This window comes from Durio zibethinus, chromosome 4 (assembly GCF_047325235.1).
Source record: "Durio zibethinus cultivar Kanyao isolate XHJ-2024 chromosome 4, ASM4732523v1, whole genome shotgun sequence".
Lineage (NCBI taxonomy): Eukaryota > Viridiplantae > Streptophyta > Magnoliopsida > Malvales > Malvaceae > Durio > Durio zibethinus.
Window position 1 is genome coordinate 17,557,536 of NC_143165.1, and position 17,470 is coordinate 17,575,005.

At 26.4% G+C, this 17,470-nt stretch overlaps 1 protein-coding gene across 1 annotated transcript; it reads right to left on the reverse strand.

Annotated features, from left to right (window-relative positions):
- Positions 1–499: 499 nt before the first annotated feature.
- LOC111288963 (uncharacterized) lies at positions 500–1,400 on the reverse strand. Its single transcript, XM_022879877.2, has one exon. The coding sequence runs from the start codon at positions 1,140–1,142 to the stop codon at positions 666–668; it is 477 nt and encodes a 158-aa protein (XP_022735612.1). The 5' UTR covers positions 1,143–1,400; the 3' UTR covers positions 500–665.
- Between the last annotated feature and the right edge of the window lie 16,070 nt (positions 1,401–17,470).

Below are 17,470 nucleotides of genomic sequence, written 5' to 3' on the forward strand. Positions count from 1 at the left end.
GAATGATCAAAAAATTTATCTATTTTTGAATTTTTGTAAAAAAACTAACAACTTGATCATAGCTCTTGCAATTGTGTAAACTATAACCCTGACATGTGTGCATTTGTTTTGACTCGAGTAAGTCTATGTGTTTCTTGAATTTAAAATTCATTTTCCATAAAATTTGTTAGAAAAAAAACTCAATATTTAACTAGATAATAAACACACCTATTATTTGCTTAAATAATTTTATTAAATCTCTTTCCTCTAAGTAATAAAAGCATAAAATTAAGAATATGTGAAATAATATATTTTCAACATAATAATATTATTTAGAGGGTATTGTCGAGGAGTGAACCTCCATGCTATGCAACTTTGAGGGTTTTGGTCCCCTCCCCTCCCCTTCCCTTGTGAGTGGGAAAGAATGTTTTTTAATAATACATTAATAAAAAATTCTTAATAATCTTAATTAGTAAGTGGATTTAAGATTTAATAATAATTATTATTATAATTATTTCGCTAATCACAAAATCTTTTAATTATTATGAAAATTCAGACTTACAACACAAAGTAAAACCTTTGGATGTAAAAAACAAAAAAAACCAAAGAGAGAGAGAGGGAGAGAAACAGGATAAGAAATTCTTCTTCTTCTTCTTAAAAAAAAACATCATTGAAAATTCAACAAATTATTCACGAATGGTCGGAAGCGTGGGACGCCAAGCCCTCCTCATCAGCATCCTATGCCTGAATCCAGTCCTACCCGGCCTCAGCGAACCCAGTTCACCTCCCAATCCATTAAGACCACTAAATGGCGTCGCCAAAACAACTTCCGTCTTCCCGCCAAATTTCTCCTTAACAACTTTGCCATCATCATCATCATCATCTTCTAACAATGGAGATGATACAAATAAATCCTTCAAAGTGCGGCCTCTCAAATCCTTGTCGCCCTTCTTTTTCTCAGGTAAATTGCCTATGAAACTCTGTGGATACGACATTTCCCCACAGGTTGATGATTTGCGGCTACTGGTTCTGGTGAGAAGCATTCGCAGAGTGGTTTTAGGACGAGGGAAATTGACCACGGGACTCGTCCTCTGACTTCTTGTTGAACTTTGGCTGACACCACATTGCGTCGCTAATAGCTTGAATTTCTGCAACGTCGCCATTTTTTTTTTCGCGGACCCTCTCTCTCAGTCTCTCTTCGTCAGGTGTAGTGTATCTGATGCGCAATTTAAGTGAAGTGAATTGGAGGATTTGGAATTTGAAACTTGACAAAATGATTGTGAGGTGATTTTCGTCTTGTATTGTTTGCTTCAAAGCAAGAGAAAAGAATCTATGTTGGAGTTTTCTCTGTTGCTTTTTCCTGTTTTGCATGCTTTTTGTTCGGTCTTTTTTACAGTTTCAAAAGTGAACTCTTTGAATGGAATTTTCTTTTCTCTTGGAAGAGATGAAAAGGAAGACCTGAAGAGAGATAGAAAGAGCAAGCGGGGTGCATTTTCCAATAAAATTCTAAAATCATAGAATTGTGGTAGAGAACTGAAAATGACAAAGAAATATCATTTCTAAAATGAAGCTTCGATTTACAGTACCATATATATTTAACCAATCTCCTAAAAATCTTAAAACTCTAATTCCTAACCTCAAAAATTCAGTCGAGGGAAAAAAAATCTAGTATCCTAAAAAAATTTTACAATATTATAAAAAAATGCGATTTGTTTCAAATGATTAAAAATTTATTTACAAATTAATAAATAAAAATTACAGTTTTAATAAAAAGAGCATCCGATTATAATATGTAAATTTTTAAATTTTTTCTAAATTTCAACAATTTTATAAAAAAAAGTGATCCATATTTTTAATAAAATTTTTATGCCACTTAAATGATATTTTTTAAAAAAATTTTGAAACTTTTAAAATTTTAAAATTTATGAATTTAGAAAATTTTAAAAGTTTTTTTAAAAAATAATTAAATAATTTTACTAAGATAGTTTAAAAAAAAAAAGCGTGGAAAGCAAAAGCAACGGTGCACCCTATTCTAAAAATCTTGTCTTTGTTTGTGAGAATTAGAAAAGTCCTTTTTGACCCTCCCTGCAGAAACAAGCAAAACAAAAGTTTCCATTCACTTCATCCATGTCAGTGGTGTGCCCGACGACAATAGCATAATTTGTTTGTAAATAGCTGAACTTTTAATTTTAACAATTAAGATTTAAATTTTGATAATTTTAAATATTATTATCATAAAGTTTAAGTCAAAGAACAAGGCCATTACATAAAAAAACTGAAATTGTTACTAATATTTTTTATTAAGTGTGATTGGTTATTTAAGTGAATTTATCTTTTTTAAAATTATTTTAAGTTTGACTAAAAGATTTTAAAAAATAAATTTTGATTTATATTTTAAAGATTAAATTTGAGAATTGATTATGTATAAAAAATGTTTTAGCAACCTTGCAGCATCTAAAATTGATATTAAGTTAATCTTATATTATTTTATCTAAATTTTAATTAAAACAGATTTTATTTCTTATTTTTATTAATTTTGATATTTAAATACTAAAAAAATCCTTAGGCTTTCAAAAAAAAAAAAATCTCACCTCATGAGTATTTTGAAGATAAAATCATTGTTTACTTAAAGAGTTCAATGATTAGATCTATTAAATATTTTATGAAAAAGAACAATTCATTTCCTTTTTATTTATTTACAAAATAATTTTGCACAAAATATTATAAAAAAATATCATAAAAGAATATCACAGAAAATATCATAATAAAATATGCAAAAATAATTCATAATGAAATTATGCAAAAAAAAAAATCACAACATAAAATTCATTCAAATTTCTTTTTCTCTTTCTTATTATTAAATCAAGAATAAAATTGAAGAAACATAATAATAAATAAATAAATAAATAAAAAGCAAAAATTAAATTAAATTAAATTAGAAAAAAGTATGTAAAGAAGAATTATCAAAAGAAATAAAAAATAAAATAAAATAAAAAACCTACGATTGAGTTGAGTTAAGAATTAGATCAATGTATAGGTTGCCTAAGTTGAGACAAGGGTTAGAGTCCTCTAGAATGACATCATTTCGTGATTATATAAAAGCAAAAAACCATATTTTTTTCTTATTTTTTTCCTTTCCTCTCTCTTTTCTAGAGCCTAAAATCCTCTTTCTTCTATTTAATATAGATCATAAAAAATTTCAAGAAATCTCAAAAACTTATTGAAAATGCAAATTTTGGTGTTTGAAAATTCAACTTGTAGTCAAAAATTCAAAATTTTCTACAAATCTCTTTGAAACCCCAAAACTGATGACTCATTCTATCGTTAGCCATCATTAATCTTGCCAAAAAATTCAAGCTTTCATAAAAAAATTCAACAAAAACCCAAAAATTCAATAAATAGCAAAAAAACTAAAAACTTTTCTAAAAATTCCCCACTAACCAAAAATTAAAAATTTTAGAAATACAAAAAAGAATCAAAAAAACTTTTCTTTGAACAAATTGAAATTTAAAAACCCTAAAAAAATTGTTTGCACATTGTGTTTGCATCTATTTACTACGTAAATTGCTTAACTACCGATTATTACTTTTTTTTCTTGATTAAGGTGTTGAGCTCATTATAGGGTTGAATCTCTTTTGAGTTTGGAAAAGAATTGAATGATAGAATCTTAACAAGATTCAATTTTAAACACTTTTATGATCTCTTTTTTTTTTTTTTTTTACAAACTTGACTTCCAAGAATTCCAAATACATACTTCAAATTTTAAATTTCAAATCTTTACAAAATTAAATTTTTTTTTATTTTCTTTCGCAATTTCAATCTTGGTTTTTTTGTTTTTACTTTTGACCAAAAACAAAAATAAACAATTTAATAAAAATAAATTAAAAACATTTTTTTGTTGACTTTGACTATTTGATCTGTGGATCAAATAACAAAAATAGTAAAAATAATAAATAAAAATAATAAAATGAATAAAGGCATTTTGGATCTTCATTTTTAGTTCTAAAAGTGCATTTTTCAACTGAAGCCCAATAATAAAATTCGAAGCCCATTTAATGTCTAAAAATTCTTAGATAAAATATGATGTCTACAGTTATACCTCTTTACACATTTTTGTAAAATAAGAATTGTACAAATATAAAATGCATCCATTATGTTCTACCAAAAAAACATTATCAAGGAAAATCTAAAAGACTTCTTCTTAAGAAAGGTTTTAAAACTTTAAAAATCTCAACAAAAAAGCTTCTTATCAACCAATGCATTGAAACTTGAAAAGTCTTATTTATAAAAAATGTTTCTTTCATATAGACAACATTTCTTGTAACTGCATTTTGAAATCCATTTCAAACAAATTCAAAATCTTCTCTTATAACTCATCAACTTTTTTTTCAACGTTATAATTCAAAATCTCCAATTTTCTTTTCTATTAAGGTGTATAATGAATGCCATGAATGTTAATAAAGATCAACATCATACACCCTTAGTTTTGGTAAAGATTCTCCTATGACCTAACATGATTCTTTTTTAGGTTTTTCATACAACTGCCTTTAGAATTATGGGATATAAAACTTAGTTTGTTATTGTTGTTATTAATGTATTCTTCTAGCTCTTTTCTTGTTTATTGTTTTTTTTTTCTTCTTTGTTCTTGACAAATTCTTTTCTCTTCTTTTTCATTTTCCACAACTCATAATGACATGCCTCAGAAAATGATATGAATGCAAATGTCTCTATCCAAAATTTAGACTCAAACGTTTATTTTATAAATACAAATGCAAATGTAAATATTTATCTCATTGACTCAAATGGAAACATTCAAGATAAAATGAAAATGTTTTATTTTAAAAAATTTACAAACACGGTGATTTGTAATTTTCTTTTCTTTTCTATTTTTAAATGTATTCGCTAATCTTAACTGGCAAATTTAATAATTGATGTCATTATTTGTAAATGCAAATGCTCTCTAAATATTACAAAATGCAACGATCACATAATGATTTAAATGAACATTTTTAAAAAAAACCACAGCAATTGCCCCACAACTATTTTCCTTGATCAAAACAAAAATCAAATTTTCATTATTCCTCTTAAAAATTGGTGATCTAATCTCTTAAAAATTAGTGATTACTATCAATATTTGGTATGTCAAGATAGATAAGATGGTTTGGCATGGTTTTTGATGTTAGGACTATTACTAAGAAGAAGAATATTAATGTTTCCTCATTAGGCTCACAAATGAAAAGCAAGTTTTCAAACTTTTCACCAAAGGAATAGAAGCACAATTCATTTTAGCACTATCTTAACTTTTTGATGTGACATTTTAATGAATGTCAAGACTAGTTAAAATATGCTCAAATTTTCTAAAAAAAGAAAAAAACGAAGGTTCAAAATTTTGAACTTAAAAAAACGGCTAATCTTCTTGGGTTTTTAAAAATTTTCAAATTTTCATTGGTTCATTCAAAATGCCTTCTTCTAATAAGTTTTTACTTTGTGTGAAATTGCATGAGTTGCTTTCAAAGTTTCAATCTTGTTTTAGACTGCCTTTTCGTGTTTTTACCCTAAAACATCACTTTTTCTTTTTCTTTTTTTTTCTTTTTTCATGTTGATTATTTCAACATGTGTTAAGAATTCAAAATTCATCCAAAACCAAATGGTGACGATGATTTCCTAAGTAAAAGGCTTTTCAATTTAGGTATTCACATTTAATCAAAATGGACTGTTTAAAAGACGTAACAAAAGCAAAGGGTTTAGGTTTTGAAAAAAAAAAGATAAATATGCCTAAAAAATGTGTTCAAAGGTAATCAACCAAGCATTATTTATTTGCCTAAGGGCATTTTTTTTCTCATCTTTTTTTCTTTTCTCTTTTTACCTTTTTTGCTTTCATGATACACTTTAGACAAATTGAGTTCAAAATTTTAGAATTCTATTTACTACAAACTTGTCTTTTGACTATAGGTATTTTTTCCTTATTCTTAGCTTTGGATTTAATATATTCTCAAATAGATCCTCATTTATGCTTATGTCCTAGTGTGGTAGGTGATCATTGTTAGGGTTCATTTAAAAAGAATTTAATAGGCTTAAAAGGGCAACAAATGGATATTTTCTTTTGTGAAAGGAATATGAAAAATGGTTATTTATCATATCAAACATGGTATTCCATTGAAAAGAAATTCTTGATTTCAAAATCCTTTGAATATCTCACATGGATGATGTTACAATTAACATTTCCATCTTTTTTTTTTCTTTTGTTTCTTGCAACTCACGCTCAAAATGTATCATCTCAATTTTTTAATCAAGCAAAGGCCTAATATAACAATTTTCATTTTCACAGCTCACTCTAATTGTTGTCACATGAATCAAAAGGATATTTGGGGATATCAAGTAATATGGCTTTTTGGTAAATATGCCCTAAGATATGCACAAAAGGTAACTTTAGAGAAAAGATTGACAGAGGAACAAGTTGTTCGACAAGGATATTGGAAAACAATGACTTTTCAATAATTATGCCTTTAATGAAGTAATTGAAGAATTTGAGATTTGTGTAAAACTTGGGTGGTAAAATGTTAGGAATAGTCTTGACACTCATTAAATTATCAAAATCTACAATTTTTAAGAGAGCGCTTTATGTATTGTTTTACAAATTTTTTTTTCTTTCATCGCTCAAAAGCTTTAATAAGGATTGTTAATATAGAAGCAAGGATCATTTTTATAAGCTCTTAAATGGCCTAGTTCTGAATCAATGGAATATCTGGGGATGTTCATTCTTGATAGAAATCACCAATCTTCTTAAAATTGTTTTCACTTTTTTGAAAAAGAGTTTTTTATAGGCCCTTAAAAAAATGAATCATATAGGATTGAAATTTAAGATTATATAAGAAAAACAAAAACTTTAAATAGCAAAAACTCTTTCATGCACAAGTCAAATCCTATATTAAATTCTTAAGAATGCTATATAAATGAGAATACAAAAACCAAACAAGATTGCTATAAGGCTATCCCTTAGAATAAATTACCTATGATTATTATATCTACAGATAAGTTCTCTGAATTTTATTGGATCTTTCTCAATCAAAGCTTGAACGTTATCTTTGAATACTATGTAGTCTTCTAGCGAAATGTCCTTCAACCCCATTATGATAATCACATTTTAAGATTGAAATCATACCATTTTGGGTAAGAAGGTTTTCTAAGCTTAACATAAATAGTGGAAATCTTGTGTGTTTAAACTAATAAAGGAAAAAGGCTCTGTATTTAACATTGGAATTGAGTGATACATTGTAGCTTTCTTTCACCTCTTAAAGGATAGGTTGTATTGATCCGTTAGTCATTATGCAAAGTGCACTTTTGAAAGTAAAAGCTTGTACAAAAGTTATTATAGTATAAGGATGAAATGGTTACAGCAGATTGTTGGCACATGGATAAAAGGGATGAGATGAATGGTCAATTTATAGTAAATAAGTGTCAAATTGTCCTTGCATCACACTAAATTTTTTCTTATTTGGTCATTCAACAATTATAAATGCTCATTAGAAGCATTCTCTTTCTTTTCACATTGAAGCCTAATGTGAGTATCTTTAATCTTTTTTTTTTATTCCATCCTCAATCCTACCCATGGCATACAATAAATCTATAAACTCTGAAAGAGCATTACCAATTAGCATATCATAATATAAAGACGGAAAGGTAGCTATGAACAGAGAATTCATTTCTCTAATAATAAGAGTGGTTGAACTTGTGATGTAGCATCCATCTATCTAGCAACATATTTCTTATAGCTTTCATCCGTTTTTTTATCATGCTATGGAGGGTCAATTGATCCAAAACTATTTCCATCATGTTCTTATATTGCTTTAAAACTACTCGAGATAAATCTCTCTATGTGCAAATTTAGCCCACTTCTAACTTATAACACCAATTCACTTTTGCCCTTGTCAAGCTATCCAAAAACATATGAACAAATAACTTCTCATCATGAGTGAACATAACCATTTTGTGACAATCTATGGTCAAATGCATCTCGGGGCATGTAGTTCTATCATACTTCATAGATTCAAGAATCTTAAACTCTAGAGGAATAACAACATCAGGTATCAAACAAAGATTATTTGTGTCCATTGAGCCATAGAAATATATTATTTCTATTGCCCTATGTCTATTTTTTTCTAAGATATCCAACTTTTGCTGTGAAGTTATATTTTTTATTACTTTAAATGCATTTACCTTTAATTTTTCTCTCTTTCTAAGATCATCCAAATCAGAGACATGAAATATATCTAATACCTTTTCTCATGAAACAGAAAATTATCCCAAAGCAAAAGTTAACAATATTCCAACATATATGTAAGGATATTCCCTTGAGAATAAGAGTTGTTTGGATTGTGCTCCTAAGGACATTTGGGCCTGACTTAGTCCAAAACCAAGAGGGTGTATAGCACTTTGCGATTGATGTTCATTTAAAGTAAAAGCTCCATTCCTTCCTTTTTCTTTGTCACATTTTTTAGTAGTTCTTTCATTTTTGCCAATTCTCTTTTTATCTATTAGACTTTCTTAATTTTCTCAATTTAGCTAGCTTGCTCTTGCTCTGTGATTCTTACTTAGGCGCAAGTGTTATATAAATAACACATAAGCTACCTAAGATTCTTTGATGATTAAGATATCCCTAAACTTTGACACAATTTATAATTAGAATGGTATACATTTGCAAACTTCCAAATAACATATATGCATGAATTAATGAATGATCTAACAAGTATTTATCGTATAACAATTGTTAACAAAATAAATCTCAATTAAAATTTAAAAAAATGTTCTAACATAATACCAAAATAGCATCCATGAAAAACCTAATAATAATGTCCAAAGCCAAAAGCTACAATTGCTAAAGGAAATCCTTAATCTATTGAAACTGGTTGTGTAATTCATTTATGAAATTAAGTAGAAGTTGTCATTTTGTCTCAATCGATTACACTACTATTTTCATGTCTATGACCCTTTCTTCCATCTTTGTCACCTTATGGACTGCTTTACTGATTTGCACAAATAAATGCTTCAAATTTCTTCTTTTTCTAGATAGACCTTTCTTCTTTTCAATATGAATATAAAGTCATCTACATTTTTTAGTAAGTTTTTTTGTTGATCTTTGTTAGGAGTATAATTGACCTCAATGTTTTAATAGCAATTAAGAGTGAATCGTTGCACTTTTTAACTTCAAGGTATTCTTTTTTCTACTTTTGTAACTCTAACTGTATCTTCTCATTTTCTTCCTTGAAGCATTCAAAGTCTGAAATAATGAAGGAAAACATATCATGTAAATTATTACAAGTATATTTCCATTCATCTTGATCTTGGCCTAGCTTGTGAATTTTTTCATCTTGTTTCATTATACATTAATTCTGCAACATTTTTATTTCTTTTAAAGTTTTTGGTTTTCACACTTTAATTCATCCTGCTCTATTTGAAACTTTATTTTAGCCACTTTTACTTCTAACAAAGGATCTAGTGATACCAAATTTACTGGATGACTAGGTTCTTTTTTTTAATGAAGCACAACATCTTCACCCCATCTAATATGCTACATGAAGTATTCTAAACCAATCTTTTTCATTATATTTCCTCCATCCTCCTTATTAGTTTGCTTTTATATTCGAACAACTTTTGTTATTTTCATTGAGGTATCTTTTTCTGTATATGAAAATTCTTGATAATTTAATCCAAATGTTATTGGAATGAATTTTTCATATCCTAACAGCTTCCTCACAATAATTAGTGAATAACTTATTACGCCCTAAAGACTTAAAAGAGGAACCCGGAACTTATCTTCACAACTACATAACACCAACCTATATGGCATCTATGCTACTTTTCGTACTACTTCATGACTTGTAAACTTGTACTAAAATATAATTTTCTTTGGTTTTTCACTTAGGCGACTCATTATCATAAAACTTCTTAAAAGAATAGTAGAAATCATATAAGTTTTATGAAATTTTCTACCATTACACTTAAGATGACTTTTTATCTAGATACTTAATAGTTGTGCGCACCCAATGAAGTGTTATTTCCTTTTTCATAGACAATAGTTCAATAATTTGATGGTTTCGATTAAAATTGTTAATCGAGTGATATGGAATTCAATTTGCTCAACAAAATCTATAGTTGCAATATTGATGTTCTAAGACTTTTAGAAACTTCACCATCCCATAAAGAGCTAGGGGCATTAATTTCATGCTATGTTCATTGTTCAAATGCTTGTAGGATACAAGTAATTTCTTTTTCTTTCCTCACAAATTTATTAACAATTTGCACATCCATTCCCATCATATGAGCCAATTTTGTATGATAACATGTATTCTTGTTTTTCTAATACACCTTAATAAGATTTGAAAGCTTAAGGCAAAGCAAGATTGAATAGTTTTCAATTATTGGCACCATATCTATTTTCTTAAACATGAACCATCTATGAGATAGGTCCTAAAATTGTATCATGGCCTGATGAGTTGGTTATCTACAGTCATTGGAAAAAGTAACACCAAATCCTTATATTTTTTTTGGAAAGCTTCTCGCCTTGCATTACCCACTACCTCTAAATGCTAGTCATTAAATCATTTTGCATGAGGTTGAGGTGAATTATTTTTGACAGAATAAACACTTGGTTGAATGGTAAATAATCACTTTTCTTACACTAAGCCACTTCTAATCTAACCTTTAAGCTATTAAGAGATTTTGCTTGATTTTCCAGATATATAAACGAGATTCTTTTTGTTAAAATTGTTATGTAGCAATCTCTCTTTATGATAAATTTGATGATGCAAATACATGAACATAAGATCAAAGAAATGTGTTAGTATATACAAGGCATACAAAAATAAAAAAAGAATTTTTCAAGTAATAGGTAAGAGATATCCCTTCATGTGTCCTATTTAAGGGTTTTCTATACAAAGGGAATGGTGGAGCTTTAACTTAAGCTTGGATTCTTAGTGTTTGACTACATGCTAGATTTAAAGGTCTTGACAACCTAAAAGTTCTCAAATTATTCCTAACATCATTGTCCATTATAGACTAGTAACACATTCAACTCTTTACCCATTATAGTTTCAAATGAAAGGGTTCAATTTGAATGAGTGTCTTTCATTAGCTTACACTAAGGTTATCACCTTATGAGAGTGTAGGTACTCACTTCCTTCTAATAAAGGACAAAACTTAGATCAAGAACTTATGCATGAATGTGTATGTGTAATGTGTATGAAAGAACAAATAAACCCTTTACATTTTATTCACAAAACTAGATCTTACATGCCTTAGAATGCTATACAAAATAAATATATTAGTACACATGAAAAAATCATGAATAAATATAAATAAGTAAAAAAATCCATTAATTTAAGGCTTAAGATAACATATGACTAACAATTAGCTTGACTCTCTCATAGCCCTAGTAAAGTCATCAAACTACCATAATGTTCAAGTTTGAAAACGAAACCATTAGACCCAAAAAATATTGAGTCACCATCAATCATTTTTACTATGCGTGATTAGCCATTTAAGTGAATGTCATAATGTATAAATCCGTGGACCTACCGCTAGACATGAGTTAGAGGAGTAACCACTAATATTTTTTTTGTTTAGGTGTGATTGGCCACCTGAAATAGATTTTGATTTGCGAAATTAGATTTTAGGTTTAAGAGTACGATTACGCTAGGGAAAAGTTATAGTACCCAATAGCGTCTATCCAAGGATGGTACCAGTTTGATTTTAGATTATCCAAGCCTTGATCATATTTGTGATTTACTAGATAAATTAATATTGAAAATGTATCCTAAAATTATCCCAATAGTTTGGTAGCAATTTAAGATAATTCTTTCACCCCAAGAGTATTCATGAAGACTAGTGTCTCACTCTGAAAAAACTTTATTATCAAATTTATTAATGTATTTTTATTCAAAAAAATTAGTAAAGTCTCTCAATAGTTTGATAGGACTTACTTTGAAACAATCGTATAATAGTTTAAAGGGTAAAAATTATTTTTTATTTTTATCTTATTTTGAAAACTAATTTATGGAATTTCTCAATAGTTTGGTGGATTCCATTTTAAAAATTAAATCCATGAAAATTTCTTAATAGTTTGGTGGATTCCATGAATTTATTTTATAGGGACTTTTTTATTTAAAAAAGATTATTTTTTAAAGAAAGGATTTTTTTTTGTTTTTATAAATATTTTCTGAAAACTTAAAAAAATCTTTTTTTTATTTTGAAAACTTATTTGAAAAAAAATTTTCTTTGTTATTTTGTTTACTAAAATATCTTTTTATATAATCATTTTTTTAAACAGAAACAATTTTTACAAAATAATAAAATTTCTCAAAAATAAAACAAAAAAAAAACTAAAAATAAAATGAGCTAAAAAATAAAGTCAAATCAAATCAAAAAAATAAAAAAAAATGGAAAAAGGAAACCTTGCGATTCAGGTCAGGTCAGGTCAGGTCAGTCAGTAGGTCGACATGTAGGTCATCGAGTAGACGTGTGGGTTAGAGGCTTCCAAAACGCTATGATTTTGGAATAGTATAAAAAGCAATCCTCAGCTTTTTTCCTTATAATCCCCGAGTTCTTTCTTTCTATAACTTTCAAAAGCTCTGACTTCTCTCTAAAACAAACCTAGAAGTTCGACTGAAAATTAAATTTTTCATCGGTTTCTAGAAAATTGGCTTAAATTTGATCAAAAATTCAATCGATCATCGGAAAACTCATCGAAAACTTCATGTTTTTCCCAAAAACTTAGATTTTTCCAAAAAATCCCAGAACTTCTAGATTTTTTCAAATTTTGCTTAGATTACTCCTGAATCCTCCAAAACCTTAATCCAACCTCCAAAAACCTAAATCTAACCTAGAATTTTCAAATCAACCAAAATCAAAAATCAAAATCCCAAGACTTTTATTCTGCCCAGAATTATTTCCAGACCTGCAACAACCAAAATTTTCCTAATTTTCCACCGTTCCTTTCTAAAATCATCGTGTCCTATTCTATGATTTCTCTTTTAATTTATAGGTATCTTAAGAGGATTTTTAGGAAATGAACATAATCAATTCAAGCTTGAATCTTGGGATTGGTTCTATCCGAGTGTGATCCTAGGTTTTTGATTTGATCCTAGTTAATTCTAGCATTTACACCAATTGACTTTGCATTAAAGATTTGTGATTTTGGTCAAATTTAGATTTTCGTATCCTTAGGTAGATTCAAACAAAAAGGAAAAAAAATAAATAATAACAATCATAATAATAATAATAATATAATAATAATAATATATAGTAGTAGTAGTTGTAGTAGTAGTAGTAGCAATCATAATAATAATAATAATAACAATAATAATATGATATGATATACTAATAATGATAAATAAAAATATAATAGTACTAATATGATATAATATATTATACTATATAATGTGATATAATAATACTAATAGTAATAATAACATACTATTATACTACAATAATATATACAGAAGAAATTAGTCTTAATTAGGCCTGGACGCGAATGGGTGTTTACAGTGAATATATCATTTTTAAAGTTGTTTTAAGTTTGACTAAAGGACCCTAAAAAAAATGGGTTATGGCCTACATCTTCAAAACTATAGTCAAGAGTCAGTTATGTTAAAAAAGGCTTTAGCACTCCCACAACACTTAAAATTGGCACCAAATTAATCCCATGTTATCTTACCTAAACCTTAATTAAAGTAGTTTTTATTTCTTATTTTATTAATTTTGATATTTAAATATTAAAAAAAATATTTTGAAATCCATCATAAAAAATTTTCTCACTTCAAAAATATTCAATATAAACTCACTATTTACTTAAACAAACTCCATTATCAGACTTTTTAAATTATGAAAAAAGAACAATTTATTCCCTTTTTATTTATATACAAAATAATTTCATACAAAATATTACAAAAAATGTCATAGAAGAATATCATAAAAAAAAATCATGCAAAATTATCATTAAAAACATCATGCAAAAATGTTATAATAAAATCATACAATAATATCATAAAAAATCATGCAAAAAAATCACAACATAAAATTCATAAAATTTTTTTTTCTTATTATTAAATCAAGATTAAAACTGAAGAAATAGATAATAAATAAATAAAACCAAAACAATTAAAATTTAAAAAAATTTAAATGAAAAAGAATTCAAAAAATGAAATAAAAGCAAAATAGAAAATAAAATAAAAAAAAACCTTGCAATTAGGTCTGATTGAGAATCAGGTCAACACATGGGTTGTCCGAGTTGAGGCAAAACTTAGATCCTTTGAAACGATGACGTTTCGTGATGCTATAAAAGCTAAAAATTATTTTTTTATTTTTTTGTTCCTTTTGTTCCTTTTGTTTCTTTCTAGCTTGAAATCCTCTTCTTTCTTTCTAAAATTGATCATTGAAAAATTCAAGAAATCCCAAAAGCTAGTCAAAAACCTAGATTTCGGTGTCAAAAAATACAACCGATTACCTAAAAATTCAAACTTTTCCAAAATCTCCTTGAAACCTAAAAACCAATGGTTCCATAAATTCCCTAGTAACCAAAAAAATTAAAAATTTTATAAACACCAAAAGGAATAAAAACAACTTTCCTTTGAACAAACCGAAATTCAAAATACCAAAAAAATTGCTTGCACGCTAAGTTTGCATCTATTTGCTATGTAAATTGCTTAATTGCCAATTATCGCTTCATTTTGCTTGTTTGATTTGAACTTTTTATATAGGAATTGAATCCCTCTTGAGTGTGAAAAAAAATGAATGAATCTTAATAAAATCAATCTTAAACACTTTTCCAATCTCCTTTTTCTTTTTTTTTTTTTTACAAACTTAACTTCCAAGAATTTCAAAAGCAACTTCAATATTTAAATTTCAAATCTTCACAAAATTAAGAAAATTTTATTTTTGATTCTCTTTCACAATTTCAATCTCAATTCCTCTTTTTACTTTTGACCAAAAATAAAATAAAATAATTAAATTAAAAAATAAATTAAAAACATTTTTTGACTTTGACTATTTGATTCTTTGACCAAATAACAAAAGTAGTAAAAATAATAAGAAAAGTAACTAAAAATAATAATAAAATGAATAAAAACATATTGGACTTTCATTCTTAGGTCTAAATTACATTTTTCAATTAGAGCCTAATAATAAAAATGTCCATTGAATGTTGGAAAAATTTTTAGACAATATTGAGTGTCTATAACTATAAAAAGTCAATGGTGTGCCTTATTACAATTTGTCCTCTTGTTGAGGAACAACTATGGTACAACATATAAACATCCTCATCCCTCTTGTAATCTATATGTTGGAGCAATATTAAGAACAATGCTTTTATATATGTAGCCATGGACAATTGCAATCATATGTTCAAATTTAGAGTTTAGCAGAGCTAATAGTATCTAAACTTAGTTGAGATTTGAGAATGATTTTTTTTTTTTATGAAATACATTTTATTTTGCTCAACCCATTTAAATTCACTACAACAAATCTGACAATTTATGATGATTTTTTTAAGTGATGCGTTATATTTCATCATGCAAAGTATGTAAAAGGTGACGAATAATATACTTCATCACACTTTTATATTATTTTGATATTTTATATCTCGATATAGAAAATTTTCATTTGATAATATCACCAAAATCTTGCTGCCAATTTTTACCCCTAAAAGATTTGGTGGGAAATTTTTTTATCATTTTTTTTATTTTAGGTGATGTTATAATTTTGTCACAAATCAAAAATTTTATTTGTGATGAATTTTTTTCTTATAGATTTTAAGTGACGTTATTAATTTTTGTTACAAATTGAACACTTTTATTAACTATAAATGACATTAAAATTTCGTCGTGTCAATTTATGGTGTTATATGATGATAACATAAATGTCAAAAACTCTTATCACCAAATTTATTTGGTGAAAAATTTTTTGTGACATTTTTTAATTTAGGTGAAGTTACAATTTTGTCACCAATTTAAAATTTTATCTATGAGGATTTTTTTATAGATTTTAGGTGACGTTATTAATTTTTGTCACAAATTAAACATTTTAGTTAACTATTAATGACATTGCAATTTTGTCACATCATATGGTATTATATGATGATAGCATAAATATCACAAACTTTTATCATCGAATTTATTTGATGGAAAATATTTTTGTGACGTTTTTTTTTTATTTTAAGTGACGTTATAATTTTATCATAATTCAAAATTTTATCTATGATGAATTTTTTCTAATAGGTTTTAAGCGATGTTATTAATATTTGTCACAAAGTGAACACTTTAGTTAACTATTAATGATGTTACAATTTCATCATGTCAATATATGATGTTATATGATAATAACATAAATGTTATAAACTTTTACAGCTAAATTTATTTGGTGAAAAATTTTTTTATGACGTTTTTTATTTTAAGTGACGTTATAATTTTGTAACCAATGTAAAATTTTATCTGTGATGAATGTTTTCTGATAGATTTTAGGTGATGTTATGAATTTTTATCACAGAATACTTTTGTTAACTATTAATGACATTGCAATTTCATCACATCAATATATGGTATTATATGATGATAACATAAATATCACAAATTTTTAAATAATGTTATGATATTATTTATCCTTCAATAATAAATTCAAATTAATATATAATTTATAAGTGATGATTTTACTTAGATTATATATATCTAAATAGAAAACTTTTTAACTACACTTGACCATACTAATAACTTTTAAGTTAAAAATGAATATTAAATAGTAATTAATATCCATAAAAAAAATTTAATTGAAGTTTCGCTAAACTATACCCTAAGAAAAATGATACTAATTGATACAAATATAGAATTGTTTGCTCTTTAAAACCTTAAAAGGGCCCAATGCCATTTTGGCACTTTCTTATCCCATGACCAAGTTCTTAAAAGTATCAAAATGATGTTGATTGCAACTAGAAAATAATTTACAATCCTGCTTCATTATTTAATAATTAATGAAGTACTATTATTAATAACTACTTCGATGCATTGGCACGGTTTTATTAGTTTTGTTCTTTAAATTTTATCAATATTCAAATACTTAATAGAAAATTTTATAATTTTGATTTTTTATAATTAAAATTAAAATTTTAATATTTATTAACAAATTACATATTGTTAGCAAAAAAATTATGTTTTTTTATATATAACCCTTAAATATTATTTATTTTTATATAATCTATTGTTAGAAACTATTGAAAAAAAAGAGAGAAAAATATTAGGTATGAGTTAAGCTAAGTATGTATTTATATATGAAAATTTTCTAATTAAAGAAAATAGATTAAATATTACATATAATAAAAATTTTAAAATACACATTTTGTTTAAAATTTTAAAAGAAATTTTAAAAATTTTAAAAATTTCTAATTTAAAAATTTTGGTAAAAGAAAAATTTTAAAGTAAAAATGAACTTTAAATAAAAAAATTTTAAC

Excerpts from the sequence above, each read along its gene's own strand:
- LOC111288963 (XM_022879877.2), bottom strand. The coding sequence starts at position 1,142 with ATGGCGACGTTGCAGAAATTCAAGCTATTAGCGACGCAATGTGGTGTC.